At 39.8% G+C, this 26,980-nt stretch overlaps 1 protein-coding gene, 1 long non-coding RNA gene and 1 other non-coding gene across 4 annotated transcripts; 1 reads left to right on the forward strand and 2 right to left on the reverse strand.

The window, feature by feature from the left end:
* Window positions 1-4,822: 4,822 nt before the first annotated feature.
* Window positions 4,823-11,994, reverse strand: LOC104317144 (uncharacterized). Of its 2 annotated transcripts, XR_011322607.1 has the most exons (3): window positions 11,752-11,994; window positions 11,496-11,589; window positions 4,823-6,550 (listed from the first exon to the last, which is right to left on the reverse strand). It is a non-coding gene; the product is annotated as an uncharacterized lncRNA (long non-coding RNA). The 2 variants fall into 2 exon arrangements; XR_718486.2 differs by lacking the exon at window positions 11,752-11,994 and having other exon boundaries at window positions 11,496-11,630.
* On the reverse strand, window positions 6,187-6,274 carry LOC138684538 (small nucleolar RNA SNORD93). The gene has a single exon (XR_011323800.1). It is a non-coding gene; the product is annotated as a small nucleolar RNA SNORD93 (small nucleolar RNA).
* Window positions 11,995-12,029: 35 nt separating the features above from the next.
* On the forward strand, window positions 12,030-17,033 carry TOMM7 (translocase of outer mitochondrial membrane 7). Its single transcript, XM_069773464.1, has 3 exons — window positions 12,030-12,235; window positions 15,530-15,578; window positions 16,811-17,033. The coding sequence occupies exons 1-3, from the start codon at window positions 12,052-12,054 to the stop codon at window positions 16,824-16,826; spliced, it is 249 nt and encodes an 82-aa protein (XP_069629565.1). The 5' UTR covers window positions 12,030-12,051; the 3' UTR covers window positions 16,827-17,033.
* Window positions 17,034-26,980: the final 9,947 nt, after the last annotated feature.

Here is a 26,980-nt window from a genome sequence, read left to right on the forward strand (position 1 = left end):
TTACCTAGAACCATATATGTAACATTAAGCACTTCCAAGCTGTAGCTGAGGTTTGCTCTATCTGTATATACATATAGACACACATGTATAAACATATATACTCAGTAATGGTGTTGGTATTGATATCCAAGCTGGCTCATTTTAAATTAATTCTGATAAACCTACAGTTCTGTACTGTATATGTATGTTTATGTACATATAATGCATGCATAAGTGTCTGTATACATACGTGTGTGAGCTGCAGGCTTTTCAGAATTAACTTAAGACAAGCTAGTTTGGATACCAATATCATTCCTGTGGCAAGCACAACTTCCCTATGTTACAAACCAGCTTCTTGATGTCAGGGACACTGCAACTTGCCAAGTAGCTGGTGAGAAATGTTTGTGCCTTAATGTTTTTCCAGCCTTCAAAGTGCTGGTTACTCTGCAAACGCTGCACCCCTCCTCTATGAACTGGGTTTTATGCCCTACTGAGTAGGAAGAATACAATCTTATCAGAAAGCTGATTAATGTGTTAATGTTTAGGACTCCGATGTTACAGTAAGATCCCCATAAAATGACAATGGAGAAATAAGTTTATTCAGTGCACTTGAAGTGAAACAAACAGTAGTTTAGAAAATTCACGGTAACCACTGGTTTATTATACAGAAAACTCCACAAGTACTAAATTTACTATAAAAGCATGCAACAACCAGAGAAGCAGAAAGAAAAAAAAGTGAAAAAACCCAGTGTGAACAAGGTTAAGAAGCATTTGTGCAAATGGCTGTATTTCTGGCTTGGAGCCAACTGGGGAGAAAAAGAAATTGCTATACGTATATTCCAAGAAGGTGTAAGAGAAGTTGCAGCAGACTGCTGGAGGCTGAAGTATATCAAGAATGAGATCAGCTATTAGTAGTTTCAGATCATTTAAGCAGAGTCTGCTCACAGGTAGTAGAGTCCACAAAGTTCTAAACGTGGAAGCAATCATCAGTGTTTTTCTGCTACTTGTGACAGTAAGTATAAACCTACTTAATGCTTAACTTACTAAAAGGGAAAAGGACACTTCAGCACACATTTAAGGGTCCTGGCAACTTGACAGCAGCAGGCTTTAACTCCCATAGATGTAGAAGTATCTTTTCACTGTCATTAAAAATGCCCTCTCTGAAAGTACATTACTAGAGTAACTGATTTTGATCAAGTATGATTGTACAAGCTTTATACATGGCATATTCAAATTTCTTTGGTTTTTTTTTTTTTATTAATCCAAAACTAAGTATACTTTGCCAATAAAATACTATTTTATTTTTTGTCACAGGCACACAATGTCAGTATATACCTATTCATTTGTTTCCATGTAAAGAAATATAGCAACAGGGTTTTGGTCAACCTGCCTATAGCAACAGCTATTGCTCTAAGACAGTTATTCTGCATTACCTGCAACTCCCTCTATAATTGAGTTGGGCTGCTCAGCAGAACACACACAACTGTGCATAATAACACTGACATGCTTCTGAGGTAGTAACATCTCAACTGCTCTTAAATCATTAATTTTTTGAACATTTCATGTATGTATTGCAAGTAAAAGGGAAAGTGGGTACAAACAGAAGAGAATATACACCATCTAGGATTAGTGTAAGAAAAGATCATCACAGAGGTAGAGCTGTAAACCTGTGAAGCTTAGAGCCGGAACAGCATGCCGTGCCCCCAATAGCTCAGGCTTACTTCCCCTTAATAATGGTTAACGGTTTTAACTGAAAGACGTAATCAGTTACACAGGTAACAATCAGAAGGTAAAACTCCCCTTTAACTCCATGTATTGAAGAGATATAACTGCTGCCGTGGAACTTTCATTTTTCCCCATATTCAGGATGTTTTTGACATTAATTTTCATATACACCTTATTTTACATAATTGCTTTATCAACACTTTTTCTATTTATACAAGATTTTTATGTTTATAGCTTACAAGTTGTCTGTCAAAAAAACCTTAAAAAATGTAGAGTGGATTTATCTGTGGTTTTGATATAAAGGGAATTTTACTACCCAAAGTTTTGGTTTTTACCATGGAGCAAAAGGTACAAAAAGCCACCTAACAGCTGGGAAGATGGGCTTAGATTTATCTGGGGGGGCAGATGGATGTTGTCCTTCCCATGAACCCACACCTTTGCTCTCTTGCCAGAGAATGCACTAGCTTTTCCAGTATATTGTACTTCTGCACTGAGAATGAAGAACACGTTAGCACTGTTGCAAGAGACTGAGGGGTGATTAAACAAGAGAGCTAAAGCCTCCTCACGCTGAAATACAGCAAATCTAAAAAATTCTGGAAGGCATTGGTGCTACACTGGAATCAAGGTTTAATTTTAGACTCAAAATATGGTCTATTATATGTATCCTTCCCAAAATCACAGCAATTGCCCTGGGAGTATGAAATAATTATTTATTTTTTTTAAATTTATAGGTAGTAATGTGTAATTAGGGATGAATTAAAGGAGTTTGTCACTGGGAACCACATTTCTCAAAGCAGCAGTTTTAGTTAATTGAATCATTATCTTTCTTGCTTCTTCTTGAGCTAAGGGATACAGTGGTTTACTATAAAATTAGTCTGTAAATAACTGTCTTCAATTAGTGATTATTTTGAAAAGAGGAGAGCTTACCTTCTGCAGAAGAGAAAATTAATCTTTTCCCTTATGAGATAATTGCATTTTCAGGCCTCCGTGAGTTATGAAAAGTGATGACTACTTGGAGATGTTAACTCTTTATGAGGTGTAAGATTATAAAGTACAAAGAGAAATCATCAAGAATCTTAAAGGAATTCAAAGTGGACCCTTCTGTAATCTATTTTTCCAAACCTTCACACAGTACTTAGAAAATCTTGAAGATAGAGTGGAAAAGTCAGTAACAGGTTATCATAAAGGCTGTCTGAAAGCCCTCCCTGCACATCTCTGTCCCTGGACTTACTTCTCTGAAGGTTAATCTGAAAGTCATTGCTTGAATTTACAGTAATAAGTTTTGGAATAATTCCCACATTATTTTAATTTACTTTAAATCACTGCCAGATATTTCTGACTCCTATGTTAACATGACTTGTCTGGGAATATACCAAAAATGAGTAACACAGTAATAGGTTACAGTAATACAGTATTTGAGTCCAAACTCTAAGTGCCCACTCTTTCACACTCTAATTTATCATTTTCAATGTGGTCCTTTTCTTTGGAGTCATATAAACCAATGACTAATTCCCACCATCAGCAAATGTCCACTGCAAACTAGCAGTAAGGAAAAAAAAAAGGAAAAAATGCATTCTGCAATGCGCTTATTCATTCTACAAATGGAGCTTTCACTATGCAGCATCAAATGTTCTGTGTTCTATCTTATACAAGTCTTAGAAATGACAGGCTTTGTAACAGCATGCCTCCAGTCTTCTCCAGAAACAGAAAGAACAGTTTTTACACTAAAGCTTATAAATAAAAAAAAATCAGCTTATTTTTACAATTTAAAAAGCTGTTACAGTGGGTAATGACCTTCTAAGCATATAAAGAAAATGGAATAGATAGTCACATTAAACCCATGAATGTTACTGACCACAGGTACAGTAAATAGCATGGGTTTAGTGACTTAATAGGAAGCCTGCTGCAGCACTCATAATTTGAAACCCTTGTAATTGAAGATGAAGGGAAGTGAGGAACAGACTATTAGCATCTTAATCCTTCACCTGTATGCAAATTGACTTTTTAACTATACATTTCCTAGTACCGAGACTGAAATGGCTTTAAAGGTCTACATAGAGAGGATTCCTTCATTCCTCAGAAAGAGTACAACCTAACTTAGAGAATGACAAATATACATAAAAATGCAGACTACTTGTTTTAATAATAAAATACTATTCTTAAAGCAGATCTTTAGCCATCTGATCTGATCACCACCCATCATCCTGAGAATATTCTTCTCAAGACCTACAACCTGTCTTTCCGGTTACCTGCCTATTTCATCAGTGTAAGCTCCTCAGCCTCAGCAATTTGGGCTGCTAGCAACCATTTCCATAATGTTTGCAAGAGTTAGACATGTCATAGTTTATGTGTGCAAAAGATATGCTTGAGCACTAGACTAGATCTCAGAAATCTGGATTTTTGTTCTTGCTTCTGTAGGTCACGTAGATGGGTAACCTGCAAGGCTACCACTCTATTCCTTAGTTGCTTCATCTGTAAAATGGGGATAATGATATTCACTAGCTTTTAAAAACCATTTTAAGATATACATGGTTAATTATTAAGCAGTGTGGATTCTCCCATGTGAGTAATACACAGCTGCTAATACACTGACTTATCCACTTTCATATTAGCATCTTTATTTAAACATTCGCTATTCTTACTGTGACATAGCAAAACACTCATTTTGTCAAAGAGCAATTGTAAAGAAGCTTTTATCAAGCACAAGTGTAATTAGAATAGTAGAGAAGTGATGAGATTGCCATCAGCTTTGAGCCCGAGGGACTGTCTTGTATTTTAAGTTCAAGAAACTGAAGTAGCAAAGATAGTTTCCAATTCAAGTCTGCCCTCCACTGGCTTTCGTGAAACACTGCTAATAAATTTTGGATCAATAGTGTCTTTCTGTATTGAAGTGGATGAACTAAATTAATAGAAGCTGATGCAATTTATTAATTGAGACCTGTAGTCAGCACTTCTTTTTTAATTTTGTAATAGTAGGTAAATAATTGGTCAATTTCTTTTAAAAGTCCCATCTAGGCTCCCTCACAGATTCTTGATTTTCAAAAGCCCACCAGTGTATAATTCGTATCACAGTTGCTGGAACTAATAATATACAACATGGGAAGTAACATTCTGCACATGGTTTTAAAGACATTTAATAGAAAAATCTACAGAAAAAATACTTTGCTCTGATACAATTAACGATTCTAATAAATTCTAACTGTTAATGAACAATCAAGATAAATTAATACCTACATTCAGTTTATCTAATTTTTTCAACATTTAGATACACTGAGAAAGATTCAGTTTATACATATACATGACACATTTATTTTGTTGACTCCGTAATCTTATTCAAGATCTGAAAATATATGTAATTTTTACCTTTCCTATTATGCTCTGAACTCTGTAATTTGCATTACAAGTTGTTAAAAACTATTATAATGACAACACTATCTTTGAAGTAAGAATTAAAGCTATGCTTTAAATTCTATTTAAATTAAAGATATACTAAATTAAAATTTAATTTATACTTAAAAAAAAAATAATCTTAGTTTCAACAAACATCCTTCCTGTTTTGGAGGCGCCAAAGGAAAAGGATATTAGGGAGATAGACAATAACTGAAACTATTTTTTTTTTAACAGTGACTTAAGATAAAAAACAGAACAAACTCATATTCTAGCAGAAAATCCACACAGACCTGTTCCACATCCACCTGGCATATTTCAACTCAGAGGTCCTTCTTTTTGCTTTACTACTTCTTTTCTCTTTGCTTATAACCAGGAGATAATTAGTAGCTTGTTGTTGTTGTATGCATTTATCTTGTAAAATCTGAAAGAGTGCATCCAAAAGCGCTATTGTAAATCAGTGAAGCGAATGCTGTGCATCAGTTATGATTTTCAAATATTTCACTGTTAGAAAAAGTTGTTTCAGCAGCATATGTATTTCCTGTAGATGGATGCTAAGAAAGACTATTACAACAAATGCTCGCTGAAGAGAGGAAGCAGAATATGACTTTTAATTACAATTCTTATTTTTCAAATGCTCCAATTATATGTTCTGTATCAAAGATAAATACTTCATTTTCATGTGCAATGCTGTCAACTAATTGCAAAGACTTCTCAGTTTCATGGTTGCCTCACCTTAATACAATATACTAAGGTCAGAATTGGTATAAATAACAAGTATACCGAGAGCAAAGACTGTTTTGGAAATCAGAATAGATTCACTCTTTTCCTCATCTTGTTTCAATCACTGTAAAAATTTGCCTAACCAAGCATCTTTTAAGAAGTCCTTTAAAATCTTTATAGATGTGTGCTGCTGTAACAACAAATTCTTCAGCAACAAAAATCTAGTTGAGGTCTGTTGACAAATAAAAGGTTTACATTCAAATATCTTCAGAGGAAATCCTCCTAGACCTACTGAAACCTTCACTGCTCAGATGCTAAAAAAAAAAAAGCTTAATTTAAAAACAAAGAATGAGTAAACATGGATATTAGTTTTGGCCTCAGAAAATCCTTTAATCCATCAGATTTTTGCGTATCACTGAAAGTATGCAAGGAATCAGATTATTGCTTTCATCCTCGGCCAAGCAGTGCAATCATAAACATGCATTTAAGAACTGTTGTGTTTTTAGAGGTACTACCTATGGTAAAAGGTAGCAGTATCTTTAAATATAATGCTTTATTTTCATTATTAAATGAAAATGAGGGGAATGGGAAAGTCAAGTTCCAAACCACAGTAAAGTTTTGCAGCAGGTAATATTCAATTTCAAGCACAACAGAAATTCTTCTTAGAGGTCTCTAAAAGCATTTGATGAGGCTGTCTCACCCCAGACTGCTGTTTCTCCTTCACTGGCCTTGGGAGCTGTAATGAAAAATCATGAAATTATTACTGTGTTTGCACTCAACCCCATATTACAACTCAGTTTTGTTTTTAACATAAATTATATAGTTATTGTATTGAATATACAAAATTATTACACTTTGCTTTTTGTTCCTACCACTCTGATCATTTTACTAATTTTCTAGATAGGCATCTGACAATACCACTTTTCTTGGAAATATCCCGTATCAGACAGTGACCAGAGTACAGCCAGTGAGTATCACACAGAAATCAATATGAAAGAGATTCTAATCTGGACAGAATTTTTTTATATGCATTACTGCTCTGTATTCCAAGTATGTTTTGAAAATACGCTAAATGCAAAAAATCAAACATATTCACCCCCAAGTAATCTAGGTCTTAACAACATTCAAGAAAGAAACATTTTAGAATTCTGACATTTTCCACATGACATAATCGGACAGCCTTAGTCTTTTTTTACTGTAGTGCTTTTGATTTCTATTTGTCTCTTTGTGAAATGACAAGGAACATTTCCCAGACCAGCAGTACTGCAGAGTAGCTGGGATTTATTAGACTAAATGAATGGGAATACTAAAATGGAATGGAAGAAAAGGACCATCATTACTAGGGCACAATAAAAATAGAAAGTTTAATCGTAACAATAAAGTGAAATAGAATGTCTAGTCATAATATACTACCATTTTTACTGACATCGTAAAGATTCAGCCTGTAACGGAAACCTGTTAAGCACCTCTTGCTTATGTTCTTGTATTATTTATGCTTATTCCCTATAATCCTCAAGTATGAAATATCTACCATAGTATCTTTGAAATGTAAGTTCCTCCTAAACAGAGGCAAACTCGAACTTTGTCCCAAGCAGATGAATTTAATGCAGTTTCTTGACAGTAAATTGAAGGTGAAATCTCAAAAGTGAGAGTAGTAAGTGCATAATGGAGGTCTGCAGGGATTTCCTATGTAGAGTTTACAGTGATTTTTCACAAACTTTAATGTGTCACTTCACTTTGTCTCCTTCTTCAGCCTTCTGAGTTGCATGGCTTTACTTTGTTGTGTGTTGAGATGAAGCTTTAGAGGTCTGGAATTCTTTAACCTGAAATGTACCCTTTGCACCAAAAAACAAAGACAAGCTAAAGCCATCAGACAGAGTGAGTGACGCTTAAGTGATTCAGTCATGTCTATAAGAATCTCAGTTCTGTCCTTTACCCATAAAAACTGAAACATTTGGCCAGTCTACAAGGAGTGTTAGTGGTATTTATTTGCTATGAAAACACATCACTTGTGGAATTACTGCTAATCAAGTTAATAAAACAGTAGGGATTCACATTCTTGTTGTCCCAGTTAAAACTCTGCAATTTTACTTCTGATTTTATTGTTGTTGCTGATCACATGAACTACGAGGCAAAAGAAATTCAAAGAGGTTTTTTGTAACAAAAAAACTTTCAACACATATAGTATTATTAATTTTGTCACTCCAGCAATTGGGGCTCTTGTTTTTCTTATTTAATGGATACACCATTCCAAGTGGTTTTGTCTTCATAATCAGCCATGAGAAAAACCAATAAGTAAACCATAAGTAAAATCAATATCCTTCATGGAAGTGTTACCACAATAAATTATAAACATCAACTAGTACCCACAGCACGCCCACATCATCCTACTTCTGTCTTCTCCAGGCAAAGCTGCCTCCATCAATTTATTAAAGTACTCATTTCTCTCTTCTTCTCCCTTCAAAACAGCTTGTTGTTTCATGCCTAATCATAGGCATTTTTGGTTTTAGGGGCCAATTTTAATATTTCAATTATTTGAATAGTGCTGTCCCACCAGCTTGAACTTGCAGGGAAAATGACTGATGCTCTCTCTTTTACCCTTTGGCCGAGTCAATAGCTCACCAAATGACTGTTGACGTCTTAGACCCTCTAATATCCTAGGTGCAAAAGGTGCCAAATAAAGGCACAGAAAACTTCTGGAGTCCGTGCAAACCTTTACTGTTGGCATGCTTTGTTTTTTTTGTGTTGTTTGGGGTTTTGTTTGTTTGTGTGTTTGTTTTGTTGGGGGGGGTTGTCGGGTTTTGCTTTGGGGTTTTTTTTTTACTGCAAATATGATACTTTGGACAGTATGAGACTATAGATGTGTGTTATGATGGAAGAAGTGCCGTTCTCCAGTCACTTTTCTTGGTTTACAGGTATCCTTTCTCAGCTTCAGTCTGTAACACTATATAAATTTAGACCATTAGATATTAAGAATCAACTTTGGTTTATTTGCCTAAAAAACACATGCACTTGTGCTCTTTTAGGCCACAGCACTGATTTTGTTTGCAAGAGAACTGTGGCAAAGAAATATTAACTTTCTTGCTATTAATTTCCTGGCTTCTATAGTTAAATAAAGGAAATAATAACCTACAAGCTTTTAGTCAAACATTAGAATTAGCAGACATGAGAAATGAGAGCTGTCAAGGAAAGTTTCTGTGCTCTGAAAATTATTCCTTGACTTGATGTGTGAAGGAAATAAGAGAAGCAGCTCGTACACATAGGACACTTTTGAGAATACTCTTTCTCAAGAACATCCACAGTAAGAATATACTGTATCACACATGACACTGTTAAACCAATTTATACTCAAAGGAGACAGCTGTTTAACCATTTGGATCAGTTATTTATTACATTTGACCTTCTGAATCCCACTTACACTAAAATTACAAGAAGTTTAAGGAAAATACCTTTTGAATTTAATTCCAATACAGCAGGTCACGTTTTACTGTAATATTTTGTAAGAGGTTATTAACAAGCTGTGTGCTGTAATAAACAATTGGGTTTGTATGTTTAGGAAGAACAAGCTGTAACAGTAACTACATTGTGGAAACAGATCTGATTTGGTCTCATCTACAAAGGAAAATCAGTTTAATACAAACTGCTGAAAAATAGGTTCCTGCAGCAACCACTTAACTTCCTGTTACCTCAATTTTAAGTTAGAATTCCCAGCTTGAATAGAAGACTATCCCTAAAATAATTTAACAATAGTTATATAGTACTCAGTTGCAGGAGCAGAAATACAGCAATCCACTGATGTACAAGTACCGGGCCAGATATGACAAAGTAGGAATGACCACGTTGGTAAGTACAAGCTCACCTTTAATACTACCCAGAAAAAAGCAACAGACAAACAGCATTTCAGAGGCAGCTCTGTCTTTTATGGATGAATTATTTGTATTACTAGTTGCCTAAGACTGCCACAGAAAAGCCTTCATTAGTATGTTCCATAAATTCTGGATTTGTTGCTGAAAGTATTCCATTAATCTGGAGGTACTATCCTGAAGTAACACCACCTTGGTTACTAAACAAGGAACTGGAAAAAGCCCTACCTGCAAGATGATTATTTTTTAAAGTAAGTGAAATGAAAATATCTAGCCAGTATTTTTCTACCTATCCCTGCAGCAGAAAGAGGAGTAAGCCAAAACTGTTTGCTCGAAAACTTCATCAAGCGAAACTCTTACAAAGTCAATGGACACAACATGTGCTTCCATTATTACATGCCCTTATTTGGAGCACACTTGCCCCTAATGGCTGAGAATGTGTTAAGAAAATATGACATATGATCACATCCTGTGCCGTTTGTCATGAAGGCATATTCTTTTGGGAAAGGGGTAGGCTCACAGTCCAAGCATCATACTGATGTCATCTGCTGATGAACTACAGCACTGGTGCTTAACCTTTCTTTAGAGATAAGCTATTCAGTTTATAAAGAAGCCACTCACAAACTCTAAGCCTCTGCTTTACTAGTTAGATATCATTAAATATGTGTCAGTCACATGACTAAGAATACTGATGCATCCCATCAATGTGTTTAATGCACATGAAAGCACAGTGTATACAGACTGATTTACGTGAGGAAAGGCTATTTGTGTGTTCTGTACCATGACAGCACGTTTGTGCCACCACATCACCAGAATACTCTTTTATCCCCCACATGTTGATTATCGGTAGACTGTGGCAAAAGCAAGCTGTGGGCTGCCAGAATCCCTCACGTGGCTTGCAGTTTGCTACCTGTCCCTAGCTGGAAAGCAAGGGGCAAGCTCTAAGCTCAAATTTTCATCATGTTGGAATGGCAGAGCAGACATCCACACATTGGAAGAAGAAATGAGGTATCTGTGTAAGTGATGTATCATAGCCCTGGATTCTTTTTTGGATCTAAAAGCGCTGACCTGTTGTCATTCTTAATGCGACAAAATGGCTACAGAACTTCAAGCAATTGCCTTAGGCAAACCAATGCATAACATGCAGAACTTTAACTGTGTCTGGTCAGTAAATCATGACTATGAACAAAACTGAGTAGGTTTCTGCACTGTCACAAGGCGTGATATCTAGGAACTGTTTTCAGAATTTCCATATACAATTAAATTCCCTCCAAACTATGACAGGAGTTTGATACAGTTAGCAGACATGATAGACTGCCAATGTTAAATACTGCAGCCATACAGGAACCTGAAGACCTGGACCTGGCATTACAGCACAAGGCAGAAGACTACCTGAGAAAGAATGGAAACATGGTACAGCTATGACATAACTGGTGGAGTCCACGGCACAGACATCATACAGCAAAATGTCTCATAAGTAGTGGCGTGAAACAGGCAATAGCTTGGTGGTTACAGCACTGCAAGGGGTTCTTGCAGAGACGGCTCACTTATTCGTTAGAAAAGGAAGTGACTCAGTACCTATCCGGGCTCTGACTTTGTAAGGACAACAAGCCCTAAGTGCTGTAGTGGCATTTTTTAGACATTTGGCCTAAAACCAGAACGCCTCTCCCTGTATTTCTTCTGTCAAGCTTTCGCTCCCGGAACTCCGCGCTTCCACGGACTGAACACATGGCACAGCCTGGTATCAAAGATGAAGAGGCACTTCCGATTTCAACCAGAAACATTTCTCTTATCACTCCGTCTCTACCTTTCACTTACCAAAAGGCACTTCCCAGCCTCCAGAGGCGGCGTGCAAAGGGTGCGCATACCTTGAGAGCTCCGGGAAAGAAACACAAACACATAAACGCAGGACCTGCAGGCAGAGGAGGAAGGCCCACGGCTCTTCTAACCCCCATAAACGCAGGACCTACAGGCAGAGGAGGAAGGCCCACGGCTCTTCTAACCCCCATAAACGCAGGACCTGCAGGCAGAGGAGGAAGGCCCACGGCTCTTCTAACCCCCATAAACGCAGGACCTACAGGCAGAGGAGGAAGGCCCACGGCTCTTCTAAGCCCCTCACCCTCGAACAAACGCCCCGACGCCGGCGGGCTTGCCCTCGGCCCGTCGCCGCTGCCTCGCCGGGCGCGGAACGAGCCCTTCCTTCCGGGCTGCGGGCCGCCGCGGCAGCCCGCCGCCGCGCTGCGCCTGCCCGGTGAGCGCCGACGAGCGGAAGGAGCTCGGCGGCCGCCATTTCCTCGTCCTTCTGGCGGAAGGACCGCCCCTCCGCCGCCGCAGCCGAGGCGGGGGGCGTCGCGCCGCCGCCGCCGCCGCCGCCATGGGGTCCCGCCCACCGCCGCCGGCGCAGCGTTACAAGGGCGGCTGGGCTCCTCCTCCTCCTCTCTCCCCCGCCGCCGGCATGCCGAAGCTGAGCAAGGAGGCCAAGCAGCGGCTACAGCAGCTCTTCAAGGGCGGCCAGTTCGCCATCCGCTGGGGCTTCATCCCCGTCGTGCTCTACCTAGGTCAGCGGCGGGGCTGGCGCTCGGCGGCCGTTGGGGAGACCGGGGGCGCGCGCGCGAGGGGGAGGGGGGGGTAGGAGGAAGGGCATGTGCGTGGGGGAGGGGCGCCCCGGCGCGACGCGGGCGCTGCGGCCCTCACCGCGCATGCGCGCGGGGGGGGGGGGGGGGGCGCGAGGCGGGGGAGCGCTGAGGGCCCGGCGGTGTCCTGTGGGACCCGCGGGGTAGTGGTGGGGGCGGGGGGCTTGCCCTTGAGAGAACGGCGAGACAGTAGGTTTGTTGTGTTTCGGGTTTTTTTGGTGTTTTTTTTTTTTTTTCTTTAAAAAGGATTTCCAGCCCCTTTCCGTTGCTGGAGGCTGTTCCCGCGCTGGGAGCGCGCCTTGAGCCTGCGTGCCCGGTGAGGGGAGGGCGGCGGCAGGCCGGCGGGTCGGGCCCCGCTGGGGAGCGGGCTGGGCGCGGGCCGCAGCAGCTTAACAGCACACGGAGCTGCGACTTAACCGTGCATCAGCGACTGGCTGCTTTAGTAGGCTAGCCTCGGTGTTTGTTGCGGTAGGGAGTCAGGATGTGAGGAGAGAGCTGCCTGCGGCCGGGAGCTCTGCTTCGTGGCACCAGGGGGGTTGCCAGCCCCTGGTTGAGGCTGAATTTGCAGCTAGGTGCGGGCTACAGTCTCTCCCAAAATGGCGTGGCTCCCGTTTCCGAACTGCTGTGGGGCATTCGGGGGGTGCCTTGATGTCATGCCTGGCACCCAGGATGCATTTTGCTTTCTCCTGTCATGGGGCTGGCTGGGCATCGCTACCACACGGTCGTTCTCCCGCTGAGCTTGGGCTGTATGCCATCAGCTGTCGTTGTTAAAGAGCCTGACCTACTTAAGATATGCGGGCGTGCAATAGGCCTGACGCTTTTGTTCACTTCTTATGTGACAAGGGGTCCCGGGAAGGCTGATCCCCGCAGTTCATCTGGCTTACTCTCTGCCCCAGCTCTGTGGAGCCTTTTGGGAAAGGCATCTAAAACAGGCAGGCACCTCCGCCTTGAATGCAAACATGAAGGAGGGTTGGGAGCTTGATGTGTTTACAGTCAAAGCTGATAGGTTGTTTCGATGAATTGAGGGGAATGCAGTGTCCGATTTGAAGGGCTTTGATTGTTCACATAATAGATAACAGTCAGGAAAAAGTTGGTCTCTTCAACAGTTACATATAAGCTTTAAGAACTACAAGTAAAAGATGACACTTAAAACAGTATGGAAAAAACTAATTGGCAGTATTAGACTTAAAGTTTAATTACATTTCCATTTTTAGTTTGTCAGTTATTTTAAGTTGATAATTTGGGAGTGGGAATTTCAGCAGGGTTTTGTGACCTAATTTTGTTCTTGCTGAAGTTTGGTTTTGATTTTCCTTTTACAACAGTATCTATGAATATGGGAAAGATGCAATTAGTTCTGAGGGATACCAGAGGAAATTAAATAAGTTGCTTCATGTCATATAAAGCCATCTTACTGTGTTTACAGTTGCACTAATATCAGGGTGCCTAGTATATTTCTGTTATGTAGCAGTGATATACTAAGTTGTAGTAGTTTAACTTCATACCTCCAGAAAATAAGTGTGCTGTTCCACATCTACATTGTCTTCTTATAAATTTGTCTGCTGTAATGAAAGGACATTAAGTGTAAGCAGATGGGAAGAGGATGTGCAGGTGCCACCTTTCCTTGCCATAGACACTTGGAGGTGGCATGCACTCAAAGTCTATAGAATTGGAAGAACCTCTTTTGTACTGGGATTACATTTGAATCTGGGAGGGAAGGTGTAATACAGTCGAAGGACAAGAGGCTACGCAGCCCTTGGTGTCACTGATTCAAGGTATATTTTTGCATTGACGCCTGTGTAGATGAAATACACTTTAAACTAAAAATGGACAAGGAAACTTTCAGAAATTTGAGCTTTTAACTTTCTCTGAAAGGCTTTCTAGGTTAGGATGGGATGCTCAGGGGATGTACAAAGGACCCTGGTATGTGAATTTGCAATTATAGGCCATTGGTCTGGGGTTTTTTTTGTTGTGTTTTTTTTAAACTCGCTTTGAAGCAGATGCCTCTGTTTTAAGTAGGTAAATTAGACCAGTGCAGTTTTGTTAAACCTGGGTTGCTTATTTGAAAGTACTAGGGGGTGGGGGGGGGAAAGCCAGAAGCATTCACATAGAGTGTGACTCCTAATACAACTTCATAAATTTTAAAGCAATTTTGATGGACAGTGTGGCAGCCAAAGAAAGTGGGTCAGGATGTTTAACAGTCTCAAATCACACAAGGTTACTTTCAAAGAGCTAACCCAGTGCCCATGAAGTTAATGGAAGTTTTTGCATTAACCTTCATGGCCTATGTTTCAGGCAAGCTGACATTAATTATTTATTTTCTGTAAATGAGGGGAATGATATATTTTTCATATAACATCCATTTCTAGCGAGTGTAGGAGAGAATGTGTTGAACAGTGTATGAATTGCATGATTCCGCTTCAAGACTTTTAATTTACAATCCAGCAGGCAAAGATATTCATACACTGAACCTTCAATTGCTTCTCTAGCATACATTTGCTTTAGTGAATTAGCATTTGAGTCATTAGCTGGGGATGAGCTCTTTGTAATTAACTTTCTCTTCATTTTCCTGGGTGTTAGTAGATTGACAAACATCTTGTTTCTTTGCAAGCTTTTGAACTAGGTAGCTTTTCAAAAAGTGCCAGTAAAAATAGAACGTTTTGGGTTTGATTGATTTAACATTTAGAATTCTGTCATCCTATATTGAGTGAACTGTTATTGAAATATTACTTTTAAGTTCTGCATCAGATGTCATTGCAGAACATTGCCTGTTAGGACTCAAGGTGCTCACTTATACCAGTTATAGGTGTCACTGTGTGTACCGCCTTACTAGGTTGCTTTCTGAACAACATTTAAAATCTGCATGTTTGCGTGTGTGTGTAGGTATGTATGTCTTAATCTTTGGGGTAGATAACTTCCTCCATCTCACATAGCTAGTTGTCCCTGAATCTTAAGTCAGATAAAGATGCAGGTAAGAATTTAAAAAAAAAAAACCAACAACTGTACACGTGTATTTATTTTATCTGCTTTCTAACCCTGACAAGAATGTGCAAGTTTTTTTCAGATTAGTACACAACTTCATGAATCACAGTTCTCTGCTCAGTAGGTTTTCTTTTTTATTGCAATTTAATGGGCTGGAATAATTTGATAGTTATTTAACTATGTAGGAGTCTGCACATACATGTTTTTATTTATATATATGTAATGTATGTTTCGCTTCAGGTTTTAAGAGAGGTGCAGATCCTGGAATGCCTGAGCCAACTATCTGGAGGTATGTATTGGTTCCAGATGCACATGCAAACCCACTGCAGGTAGTTACCGTTTCGGGTGTTGTCTCTGGACAGCAACAGTTGTGACGGTTGCTTTCATCCTTTGTTTTTAATTGTTTAGGGTGAAAGCATAGCTGGTTGTGGTTCTTGTTTCTTTAAAAATCTAAAAGAGAAGACAGCAAAATACAAGTTCTTAGGAGGGCCTTTCTCTTCATCTTTCATGGCTTTTAATATATGGGACTTCCTGTACCTTTTGAGTGGCACCTGCCCTTCTAATCTGTTGTAGAGCCAGTTTCTGCAAGTTTCTCAGCTTTCTAGCATGAATTTGAAACAAAACCCTGTTTCCTTCTGCCTTTGCAAATACAGTAGTAACACTGCATAAAAGCTATATGAAATAAAGGGCTCTATCCTTCAATATTGGTCATAGTCATGAAGCAAAGTGCATTTGCTCATGTTGCCTCTTTCTTGTGGGACTGTTTGTTAATGTCATGCAATGTCATGGCATTAGTAATACTTGAATTCTTGTGGCATTTGAGTTTTATTGGAGGGTTTCCATGGGTCAAACTAATTAAACTAAAGTTTTGAAGAAAGTGTGACTCTCTTATTGTTCTTGAAATAACTTTGGTTACCGTGCAGAACCAGGTATTCCTAAGACAAATAATTGATGGACTGTATGTATTGTTTGCAAAGTCATATATTAACTCTTCTAGCTTCACATAGTTAGAATGTGTAGAAATCCCATTTTTAGGATTCAGCGATTCGAGGGAGCTACTTTTAACAGTAGAAAATATGAAAAAAAGTGTCAAGATCATGTTACAATTTCAGTAAAATCTTCTGGTGTCTTAAAAACTAACTTGCTGGAGTTGTTTGTTTGCTGACAGTGTTTCTATGTTTAGCTTCACTAGAAGTTTGAGACGTTTTTCTTGGTCCACTGAGTGTGTCTCTGCACAACGTAAAGTATGTATTTCACACCAGAGTGTATGTACATAGATACCAGAAGCATGTGTTTGGTCTAATCTGAAGCTTACAGGTGCTCTTTTTTCTGAGCACATGTTCATGTTCTATAGGCTTAAATTTTATTTTAAAGGTGGCATTATTTCAGTATGTTGGGGGCTAGCATTTATTCTGTACATTTACAGGGCTGTTCCTCCAGACTTGTGTTTTATAAATATGCATTTAAAAACAACTACATGCTGCAAATCTGACTTTCATTTCCTCCCCCCTCCCCTTTCAGTCTACTTTGGGGATGAAGGATGTGGCGGTCCTGTTCTAGAACCAGCTGATGGACAGAGAAAGTGTCTGAAGATATGTACATTCCAGAGGATGAGGCGGACACTTACACCAGGTGGCTCAATCAGCTTGCTAATGACATAGGTTGTACATACAACAAAATGGGGTTTATATGGACCTAACTTATTTGCATTACAGTGTAATTAAATAAATATGATTTGAATGGATACACATTGTTTTTAAGTCTTTACATAAGTATAATGTAGTAATTTCTTTATTACAGAAAGAATGACCCATTGTGTGGGTTTTTTGTTTTGTTGTGGTTTTTTTTTTCCAAACTATGGTGACATTCAGCCCCCATATTTATCCCTGTTATGAAGGTCTTTTGGATTAAGATTCTTCTTTATCTTCACAGTAACCAGAAAACTGAACTAATGTTTTAAATACTTCAGATTCTTCAAAGATTTCTTGCCCAAATATCGGTAAACCTCTGCAGCTGGTCACTATGCTGACCTGGTGTGGTGTGGTGGTTTTTTTTTTTTTTTTTTTGTCCCCCTTCCTCTTGAATTTGTTCATGTCTGGATACACTAGGGATTGAAAGACGTATATGTTTTTTCCTAGCACAGTCAGATAGTAAAATGTATACTTTTCTGCCAAATTTACATTTTAAACACTACGTACATTTTCCATAATTTGGGATGGGGTAGGAGGACGCAACGAAAGTGCTGTGTGTGTATATGCAGTTACAAGTGGTGTTCCCCAGGGCTCAGTTTTGGGGCCAGTTCTCTTTAATGTCTTTGTCAATGATCTGGATAAGGGGATCGAGTGCACCCTCAGTAAGTTTGCTGATGACACCAAGTTGGCACGGGGGGTTGATCTGCTTGAGGGTAGGAAAGCTCTACAGAGGGATCTGGACAGGCTGGATCGATGGGCTGAGACCAATTGTATGAGGTTCAGTAAGGCCAAGTGGTGGGTCCTGCACTTGGGTCACAACAACCCCATGCAGCTCTACAGGCTTGGGGAAGAGTGGCTGGAAGGCTGCCCAGCAGAAAGACCTGGGGGTGTTGGTCGACAGCCAGCTGAATATGAGCCAGCAGCGTGCCCAGGTGGCCAAGAAGGCCAATGGCATCCTGGCTTGCATCAGACATAGTGTGGCCAGCAGGAGCAGGGAAGTGATTGCCCCCCTGTAGTCAGCACTGGTGAGGCCGCACCTTGAGTACTGTGTTCGGTTTTGGGCCCCTCACTACAAGACAGACATTGAGTTGCTGGAGTGTGTCCAGAGAAGGGCAACAAAGCTGGTGACAGGTCTGGAGAGCAAGTCTTGAGAGAAGCGGCTGAGGGAACTGGGGTTGTTTAGCCTGGAGAAAAGGAGGCTGAGGGGAGACCTTATCGCGCTCTACAACTACCTGAAAGGAGGTTGTAGTGAGGTGGGTACTGGTCTCTTCTATCAAGTAACTAGGGATAGGATGAGAGAAAATGGCTTCAAGTTGCACCAGGGGAGGTTTAGATTGGATATTAGAAAAAATTTCTTTACTGAAGGGGTTGTCAAGGATTGGAACAGGCTGCCCAGGGAAGTGGTGGAGTCACAGTCCCTGGAGGTGTTCAGAAAACATGTAGATGTGGTGCTTAGGGACATGGTTTAGTGGGCATGGTGGTGTTAGGTTGACGGTTGGACTTGATGTCTTAAAAGGGCTTTTCTAACCTAAACGATTCTATGATTCTATATAGTGCTCTTATTATAAGAGGAAGTTACTAATGTGTAACTGAAGGAAGAAAACAAGTACACTAAACAAGGTGCATGCTTTATTTTTCCTCCAAAGTCTTGCTCTTTGGAATATTGTTGGTTTGGCTTCAGTTGGTTTTCTTACTTTTAACACTGAGATTCAAGCACTGAAATGGCAGCTGCTTGGTTTCTGTTAAATAGAAGCTGCATTGGGTAGATTACTCTCTCTCTCTAGAACTGTACAGGGTAGTTTGTATCTATGCAGTGATTTAAAAAAATGTTTATTGGCTCCAAATTATCATTGCAACAAGAGTATTGTAGATTTCAGATTGTTGGGGGTTTTTTTAACCCCATAGATTTTCAGACCGTTTTTATGTTAATTAAATTTTTAAGGAACAGGAGACTCCTCAGCTTCTCATCTGCTATGAAGATTCATGGTAAAATGTTACTGTGTTTAAGGGCAGATGTGACTGGAAAGAAGATGAGAAATGAGCCAAGAGGAAGAAATTAAATTGAAAGTCAAGAATTAGGAAGGAAAAAAAGAAAGTGGGAAACATTTATGAGAGCTAATGCAAACCAGCATGTTCCTTAAAATTCCACTAATCATGGTAATTAAATCAAATGTCATGAAATAGTGGAATAGCTAATGATAATAGACTGCTGATGGGAATAGAGCAAGGACTGAATGCAGAACACTTCTTGTGACCCTATATCCTGTGCTAGTGCAGCTTTTCTGGTGCCTTTTTTCTTATGGTAACTTGAGATTAATGTAACCGCTCATATGTCTTAAATTATGAAAGGCCTTCAAATTCTGATCCTTTTTCTTGACTGATCCTAATTACAATAATCTGTTGGTACTTGATAGTGGTTTTAATCATGATCAGGAACATTTTTCTTCTGTTGAATCTAGCGGAATAACCTGAGATAGTCAATACTAACAGATACGGTATTCAGTGTGAAGTAACTCAGATTTCTCAAAATCAGATTTTTCATTTCACAAGAGTATACAATACCCAAAATGCAGCAGTGGGTGGGTGGACCCAAACACCTGCAGAAGTGTATTTCATATGCTCTATTGTGTGTCAGACATTTGGGGATGTGGTTTGTGGGTCTTAACCACCACATGGTTGCTCTGGCTGCTTTCCAGGAATAATAGTATTTGGCAAGAGGTAGAGAAATAGGGAAGTGTTCTTGTCTCTTTCATTAAGTTTTACATAAGTGTGGATGTGTCAAGCACAGGCCAGATTCTGTGATGTCAACATGCTGAAAATTTCCCTTAAAAGTAGTTGTAGCTCAGTTTTTTTGAGACTTGGAATAACTGGATAAATACTACTTGTGCATTTTTACTTTTAAGATTTCACTGTAAGCACATTGGATAGCAAATTTTTGGTAATTCACTGCTATTGTGGAAATAAGTGAAATTCTTGTTCTCTTAAAAAAAAAATCAAGTATGGTTCAGGAAAGTCATTAGTATAGTACCTCTGGGTTTTGAAAATGAGGAAGAAAAAATGTCTTTCATAGTACATTCAAGTCAAGTTAAATTTGAATGCCAATATTATGTAGTATAACATTTTTCATTTGTACAGCCAGACAGTGTTTCATTCAGTATAGCTCTGTCCTGGTTTCAGCTGGGATAGAGTTAATTGTCTTCCTAGTAGCTGGTATAGTGCTATGTTTTTGAGTTAGGTGGGAGGGGACACAGGCAGAGGACAGCTGACCCAAACTGGCCAAAGGGGTATTCCATACCATATGATGTCATGTCTAATATATAAACTGGGGGTAGTTGGCCTGGGGGGGGATTGCAGCTCGGGGACTAACTGGGCATAAATCGGTGGGTGGTGAGCAATTGCAATGTGCATCATTCATATATTCAAATACTTTTATTGTTACTACTGTCATTTTATTATCATTATCATTATTAGTTTCTTCTTTTCTGTTCTATTAAACTGTTCTTATCTCAACCCACGAGTTTTACTTCTCTTCCTGATTTTCTCCCCCATTCCAGTGGGTGGGGGGAGGAAGTGAGTGAGCGGCTGCGTGGTTCTTAGTTGCTGGCTGGGGTTAAACCATGACAAGCTTTCTCTCTAACTAAAAGGTGAGTGAAACTCCTTAAATAAACACTCCTTTTTATCCCCTGGAAAAAATAGAATAAGCATTAATCATAAGTCTTGGTAATTAATTGGAAGGTAGCAAAAAATGGAATTGGAGAAATTTTTTTTTCAAGTTTAAAAAAATGAAGGAATCTTTGATAGCAATGTCTTGAAATTACTTTGCAGTTACTGTCATTTTCACAAAATTCAGATGTGCTTGTAAGAGCATATCAGTGTTGTGTGAAGTTGTATGTGAAACAGAGTCCTATGAAGAATCTTAATTTCCCTAAGTAACTTCAGCAAATACGCTAGTTTTATCAAGACTTTTTTTTGGTGGTGCTAGGGAGAAGATGGCAGGTCTCTGGAGTAAAGTGGAGGGACTCTCATGTTTGTCAAGGCTGTGGGCTAGGGACTTGAAGTTAGGTGTTACTTGTTCAAAGTGTTTTAATCTCTAATTTTTGCTTTTCCATCTTTCTCTCAGTAAAACCTGAGAAAGTTTTATTTTACTGTTGGATGGGAGACACTTAAAAAAGAACAAACATGAGCTCCCCTGCTTGACTTTGATCTCTGTCAAGTGGATCGGTGGCTTCCGCAGCCAAGTATGGATTCTTCCCTGTAATGGGGTTTGTAATGCTGTCCTGCGAGACCACTTAGGGACTCTTAGAGTTGGAATAAAGTCGATGAGTGTAGTTTACTGAAGATTGAGTTGTGACTTTCACAGCTGAGCTCAAGGCTACAGTCTGAGATGTGTGAAGCAAAATCATTGATGCCTTTCTGTGTGCTTTGAAGATTGTACTAACTTCCAGGTATCCAGCTGATCTTACCTGGAGATGGATAGGAATTGTTTGCTGTGTGCCTTGTGCCTGTGAAGTGGAGGTGGAGTGTGCTTGTGGTTGCCTTAGTGTCAGGGGAATACCTCAGGTTGGGAGGCTGTTGCTGGAGCCAGTTGTACCTGGTGACAAACAATTGCGCAAGGGGGCCAGGGGAATGTTTCCACCTGGATCCATCTTGGGAAGATGAAAGGTTGCCATGCTCACTATGCTGCTTGCCAAAAATGAAGCCATCTTGAGGATTTTAATGCAAGAAGAATGTGCTGTTCTCCATCTTGAGTGACCTGCAGTCCCACGCCCGTGGTCCTTTCATGTCAGGAAGACAACGTTTCTCCTTGTCAGAAGGTGCTGGTCTGTCTTTCAGCCTCCTCCTACGAGAGTGACAGTGGCAGCAGTGGCTTTTGTTTGGTCTCCAAGGAGGGTATCCATGAACAAGTGATTGTCCTTAACCCAGGACTGAAGAAATGGGCTGTTTCTCCTCCTCCAGCCAGACTGTTTGTGAAATACTAGCAAAGTGTCAGGAGGTTATGATGGGCAAGGAGCAATACGGTATCCTGTCTTCTGAATATCTTGTTCACTGGCACACTGACCACAACAGCTGGTGGTGGTTTTACCATGCAGGAGCAATTTCTGTATTTTTCTGTCATTTCTATATTTTCTTAAAACTGCCTCTCCCCTCATTGTATTCAGCTGGAGTCAGAAGATCTGTTATGACCTGGTACCATCTGGTGATCATGGTAGGCAGGAACTCTTCAGCCCTCAGTTGTGACAGCCCCTTTAGCAAAGCATCTCCTGCAAGCTCAGCTTTGAGGAGCTGCCCTTGGGTGTGGGCATAGCAAACAGTGCAAAGGGAGACAAAGACATTGGGCTAAGACAGGGAGGAACGAGGGAGGGAGAAAGTTAGGGTACTGAAAAGACAGTAAAGACAAGAAGGTCATTCAGAAGAAGAATAAAGAGTAGGAAAAATGGACAAGGTTTTTAAAGGTGAAAAGGAAGTAAGAAATGAGAAAAAGGTGTGCACATCAGAGAAGGAGCCACAGAGCCCTGGTGTGTGATGCTGAGGGAGTCTTGTAAGTTTGGTGGTTTTCTTGGTCTTGGTGCGTGGACTGGGGGTCTCCTGGTAGTAGGGTGTGAAAAATTGGTCTGTTTAGTGTCATCACTAAAGAAGGGAGAAAATAAAAGATATTTGGCTTTCAGTATAAATTTGTTCTTAATAAGTTAATCTACAAAGGAACCTACTTGTTTGCTCCAAAAACTTTTTGAGGCCTGGCCAGCTGTGAGGTAAAAATGAAGCTGATAGGAAATTTGGAACAAGTATTTAATTCTGCTACAAATTCTTCGTGTAGACATGGCTGGTATAAAGTCACTGTACTGTATCTCATCAGAGTTACAAACAGAGGGTATGTGCTTTTTTTCTTGAACTAATTCATCAGCAAAAGTCACATTAACTTAAACCTACAGCCTTCAAACGTGAACTCTGCAGACCAAAGCAATGTTCATAGTTTTGTCACAACGGGCCCCTGTGTTAGCAATGTATAAAACCTGTCCTTCACTTCTTTGTACAGCTGTCTTCCAAAATGCCCTTAGGTGGCAAAGTGCTTCTTAATATGTATTTTTATTGCATTGTGTTGTAAGTGAAACAGGGATCTAACACACTGGGTTTTTTTAATCAGGAAAAAAATGTTAAAACAAACTATATACCCTCGATATTTTTTGAAATATTTCATTACAGTCTTGGAATTTAAGCTATGATGATGATGGTATATTTGGAAATAAAAGCTCATTACATATATCCTCACCATGGGAGTAGAGACCACATCCTGGTTAAATGTCAAATGACTAATTTAATTTTTACAAGTGACTACTTAATTGCAATTTTTAAGTACTTTTCCATGATGGCGTGCAATGCAAGAGCTGTTTCTTGGTTAAGATTGTGGGTTATGTGCATTGTTTCTTGGTTATACTTATGTTAATTCAGGATTAGGGGCTGGGTAAGACAGAGGGGATGCTTATCTGCTAAGTGGAAAAGAGTATTTACTCTCTGATTATTTCTTCTGATTAAGAAATCAATTCCAAGTTCCTATTGAAAATAAGAAGTTCGAGCAACTGCAAAGCAGGGAGCAGTTATTAGCCTGGGAAGTGAGATAAGCCCAGATCTCCAATTGTGTTCCAATTCTGTTTCTCAGGGTCCAGTTTAGTCTCATAGAGACCCCTGAAATGGTGCAATTTGTGACAGTGCAACCTGAAAGCAATCCCTTTCCAGCCAGACTGGAGGATTGCCTGTACATCTGCCTTCATCGCAAATGGTCTCTCTTCTAACAGATTAATTTTCTGTTGTAGTCCCGTCCCAGGTCACTGAGCTATATGATTAGGAGGGGTATTGGTCTTGCAATTTGAGGGACATCCTAGAACTTCATTGCATTTGTTAACACATGCTAATGTGGGATCCACAGGCATAGTCAATATATGGTCCCTTTTCCCTTTACATCTCTTCCTAGGTTGTTAGAAGTGGAAGAGGAGACAAAGACTATTTCTGTACTGTAGTGACGGCATAGTAGGTAACTTTTCTTGTTTGAGCTGAGGATGGGACTTTGAGCTTTCCCTAGGTGATTTTACTTTTGTTTGTATGTGTGTAATGGCTCTGAGTGATTATCTCAGGTAATAAAACTGTTAATATAATTTGCTTATACATCATATTGTCCCTATTTATATGGTACAGAATGTAGAACTTTCTCTTTTAATACCTAAGTTTGAAGGGATAAAGAAACAACTAATCATAAATACATTTGCTGTTACTGAAACCAGTCAGAATTTTCCCCTTGTTACAGTTGAAATGGAATAAAATCTTGAAAATACTTTGTTGGGTAAGCACTGTCTGGTAGAACTAAGTATGGCAGGGCAAATCAAATCTCAGTTTTCTGAATTTGAAGATGAATGGTTATTTTTTAAAAAAAATCTTTTCTCATGAAAGATTGAATCTTCTTAGATTCTGATCACTGAATAGAAATTCAGATTGCAAAATTTCTGTAGTGTCTTTTCTGATGACCACCAAGGTCGGTCTTGAAAGTATACCAAGATTTGGTTAAATATGTTTATATAGAAATTAGCTGATTTTGTTAAGAGTTCAGGGAGGAAATGGTATTTCAGTGTTGGAGCCTGCAGAGGTTGCATTTTCTGGGGGTGAGGGGATGGGTTTTGGTTTTCCTCTTATCAAGAAGAAGAAAGAAATTAACTGAGAGAGATCAGAAATTGTTACTTAATCATTTGACTCGAGAAGCAGTGGTTTACAGAAAGCTTCCCACCCAATATCACAAGGTTTGTAGTAATATATATACATTTGGCAGCACTTCTTGACCACTAGGATCTGACTTTTGTATATACTATTGTATATTTAATCTTTCCACCATTTTATCTTTTAAATTGAATGTGGAAAAGATGATTAGTCACAAATAACAGTGGCAAACTTAGGGGAAAGTTTCCCCTCGAGCTAAGCCAACCTAATGGCTCATTACTGCTGAAAAGTGATCCTGCTCCCCTTGTTTCACTAGTGGCGTAATACTTCCATCTCTTATAGCATCAGCTCTGTCTTGCTACCCTCACTTGCCATCAGCCGTAAATAAAATCTGTGAAGGTACTAGAGATGCAGACAGTCTCTTTCAAGTAGCTGTTCTTTCTGCCAAAATTTAGCGTTTACATCAGTACATAGGTTTACTGGGCAGGGGGTGGTACTGCAACCTGGGAAGTGGATCAGGCTGAAATGTTTGTGGGTTTTTTTATTTTCATTTTCTTACACATCTGAGGAAAAAGTATGGTTAAAAAATAGAAAAATGATACCTCAGAGACTGTCATTGCAAAAATAAGTAATTTTGCATTACAGTTTACTTTAGTATTAGGTTGCATTTTGTCTTTTTAGTTTTTTTTTTCTCTCTCTTGTCTAGCATTTTAGTATCATGTCCACAGCACTGAGGAATATTTTGTTTCTCATCTTTAACACTGTCTCTTAATACAGTTGGCTTTTTCTTGCATACTGTAGAGTGTATGCATGCTTTTTAACATAGCTTTACCCTCTTCCTGCATTGGGAAAGCAAATTCAGGATGAAGGGAGTTAGTAATCTGTTGAGCATTCTGAAATCTCTGTGTGAAGTTAACAAGTAGGGGTGCAATGGGAACATGGGAAGGGCTAGCAGGAACTGGGGGGAGAGGCTGGTCTTGTACAGCAGCAGCCAAAATGCTTCTTTGCCGGATACTTTCCTAGTTTTTATAGGCAACTATTAGCAGGTCTTTAGGTTTGGGTTTTTTTTGTTGTTGTTAGGGTTTTTTGGGGGGGGGGGGCAGTGTTTGGGTTTTTTGCTCAGTGAGTTAGCTGTCAGTTAGGAAGAGCTCTCTTCAATAGAAGCATTGAGGTATTTCATTGTTACTAAAAGTAGCACGGTTATTTTTGAGGATTGATTTGTAAGAGTTAGGAACGCTCATTTTTAGTATTGTTCTGGTTTTTTGTGTTTGCCAACTAAAATAAATGTCCATGTGTGTTTATTGATTGTTGTAAAATACTTTCTACACAGCAAACTGGAAAAAGGACGGTAAGTTGGTTAGTTTGAGAGGCCCCATAACATGCTCAACAGTGTTTAGTTCTCTGACTTCCATATGAATTCCCCACTGCAAGTCTTCATGTGCCACAAGCATCAATGAGCGTAGATTTCAGCAAGTGGTGCTTATCCTAGGCGCAGTCCCTGAAGTTGGCACAGTGACAGCAAAATGATAGCCAGCAAGGCAGCTGCTGTGTGGAAGTACCCTGAGAATTGTGGGTGGCTGTGGAGGAGCCACAGGTAAAATGATGGCAGCTCAGCATCAGCTCTCAGCATCACTCCAGGAGGGACTTGAAAGTTGACCTCCCCACCCAGCAAGTGGTAGTCTTTGCTCATCTTCTGCATCCTAAAATGTAGAAGCATTTACATCTTTACTAGAATTGCAGACAACCTGGGGTGGCCAACAGCTGAAGGGTGCCGGTGGGAAGTGTGGATGCTTGTCTATCAATTGCATGAGATTTCATTACCCTGTATCTTAAATGCTTCCTGGCATTCAAGGAGGAAAAACTGCAGTTTGTTTAGCTGCAGTGTACGTAGTAACTAATGGTGATCTCAGGCAGCCATCCACTACTGGGAGAGATGAGACCGGGAGATGCCTTTCTTTTTAGTCTGTCTTGGTTTTTTTTCTTTCCCTCTCTGTTCTCACATAGTAATAATAAAGTCCTTAAAAGGTCCAATATGGGATCCACATTTAGGTCTCATAGCTATTATGGACGTAGTAAGGGCCAGGATGGTCTCTAACCAAATGGTCACTAAGAAAATCTTTGTGAAGGTAAGCTGCAGAAAAGTCAAAGTAGGCTTTCCTATGTCTCCTAGAGCACATGCCAGGACAGCTAAAGCAGGATCTTCTGTGATGTGAGAAAAACTAATTCACCACAGACATCTTGAAAGTGACCACCTTGAGGTCTCCTCATTCCTTCTTGAGGTGTTGCACAACTCAACATT

The sequence above is a fragment of the Haliaeetus albicilla genome, chromosome 2 (assembly GCF_947461875.1).
Source record: "Haliaeetus albicilla chromosome 2, bHalAlb1.1, whole genome shotgun sequence".
Lineage (NCBI taxonomy): Eukaryota > Metazoa > Chordata > Aves > Accipitriformes > Accipitridae > Haliaeetus > Haliaeetus albicilla.

Excerpts from the sequence above, each read along its gene's own strand:
- TOMM7 (XM_069773464.1), top strand. The coding sequence starts at position 12,052 with ATGGGGTCCCGCCCACCGCCGCCGGCGCAGCGTTACAAGGGCGGCTGG. Across the intron at positions 12,236-15,529 it reads CCCCGTCGTGCTCTACCTAG|GTTTTAAGAGAGGTGCAGAT; the intron begins GTCAGCGGCGGG and ends GTTTCGCTTCAG.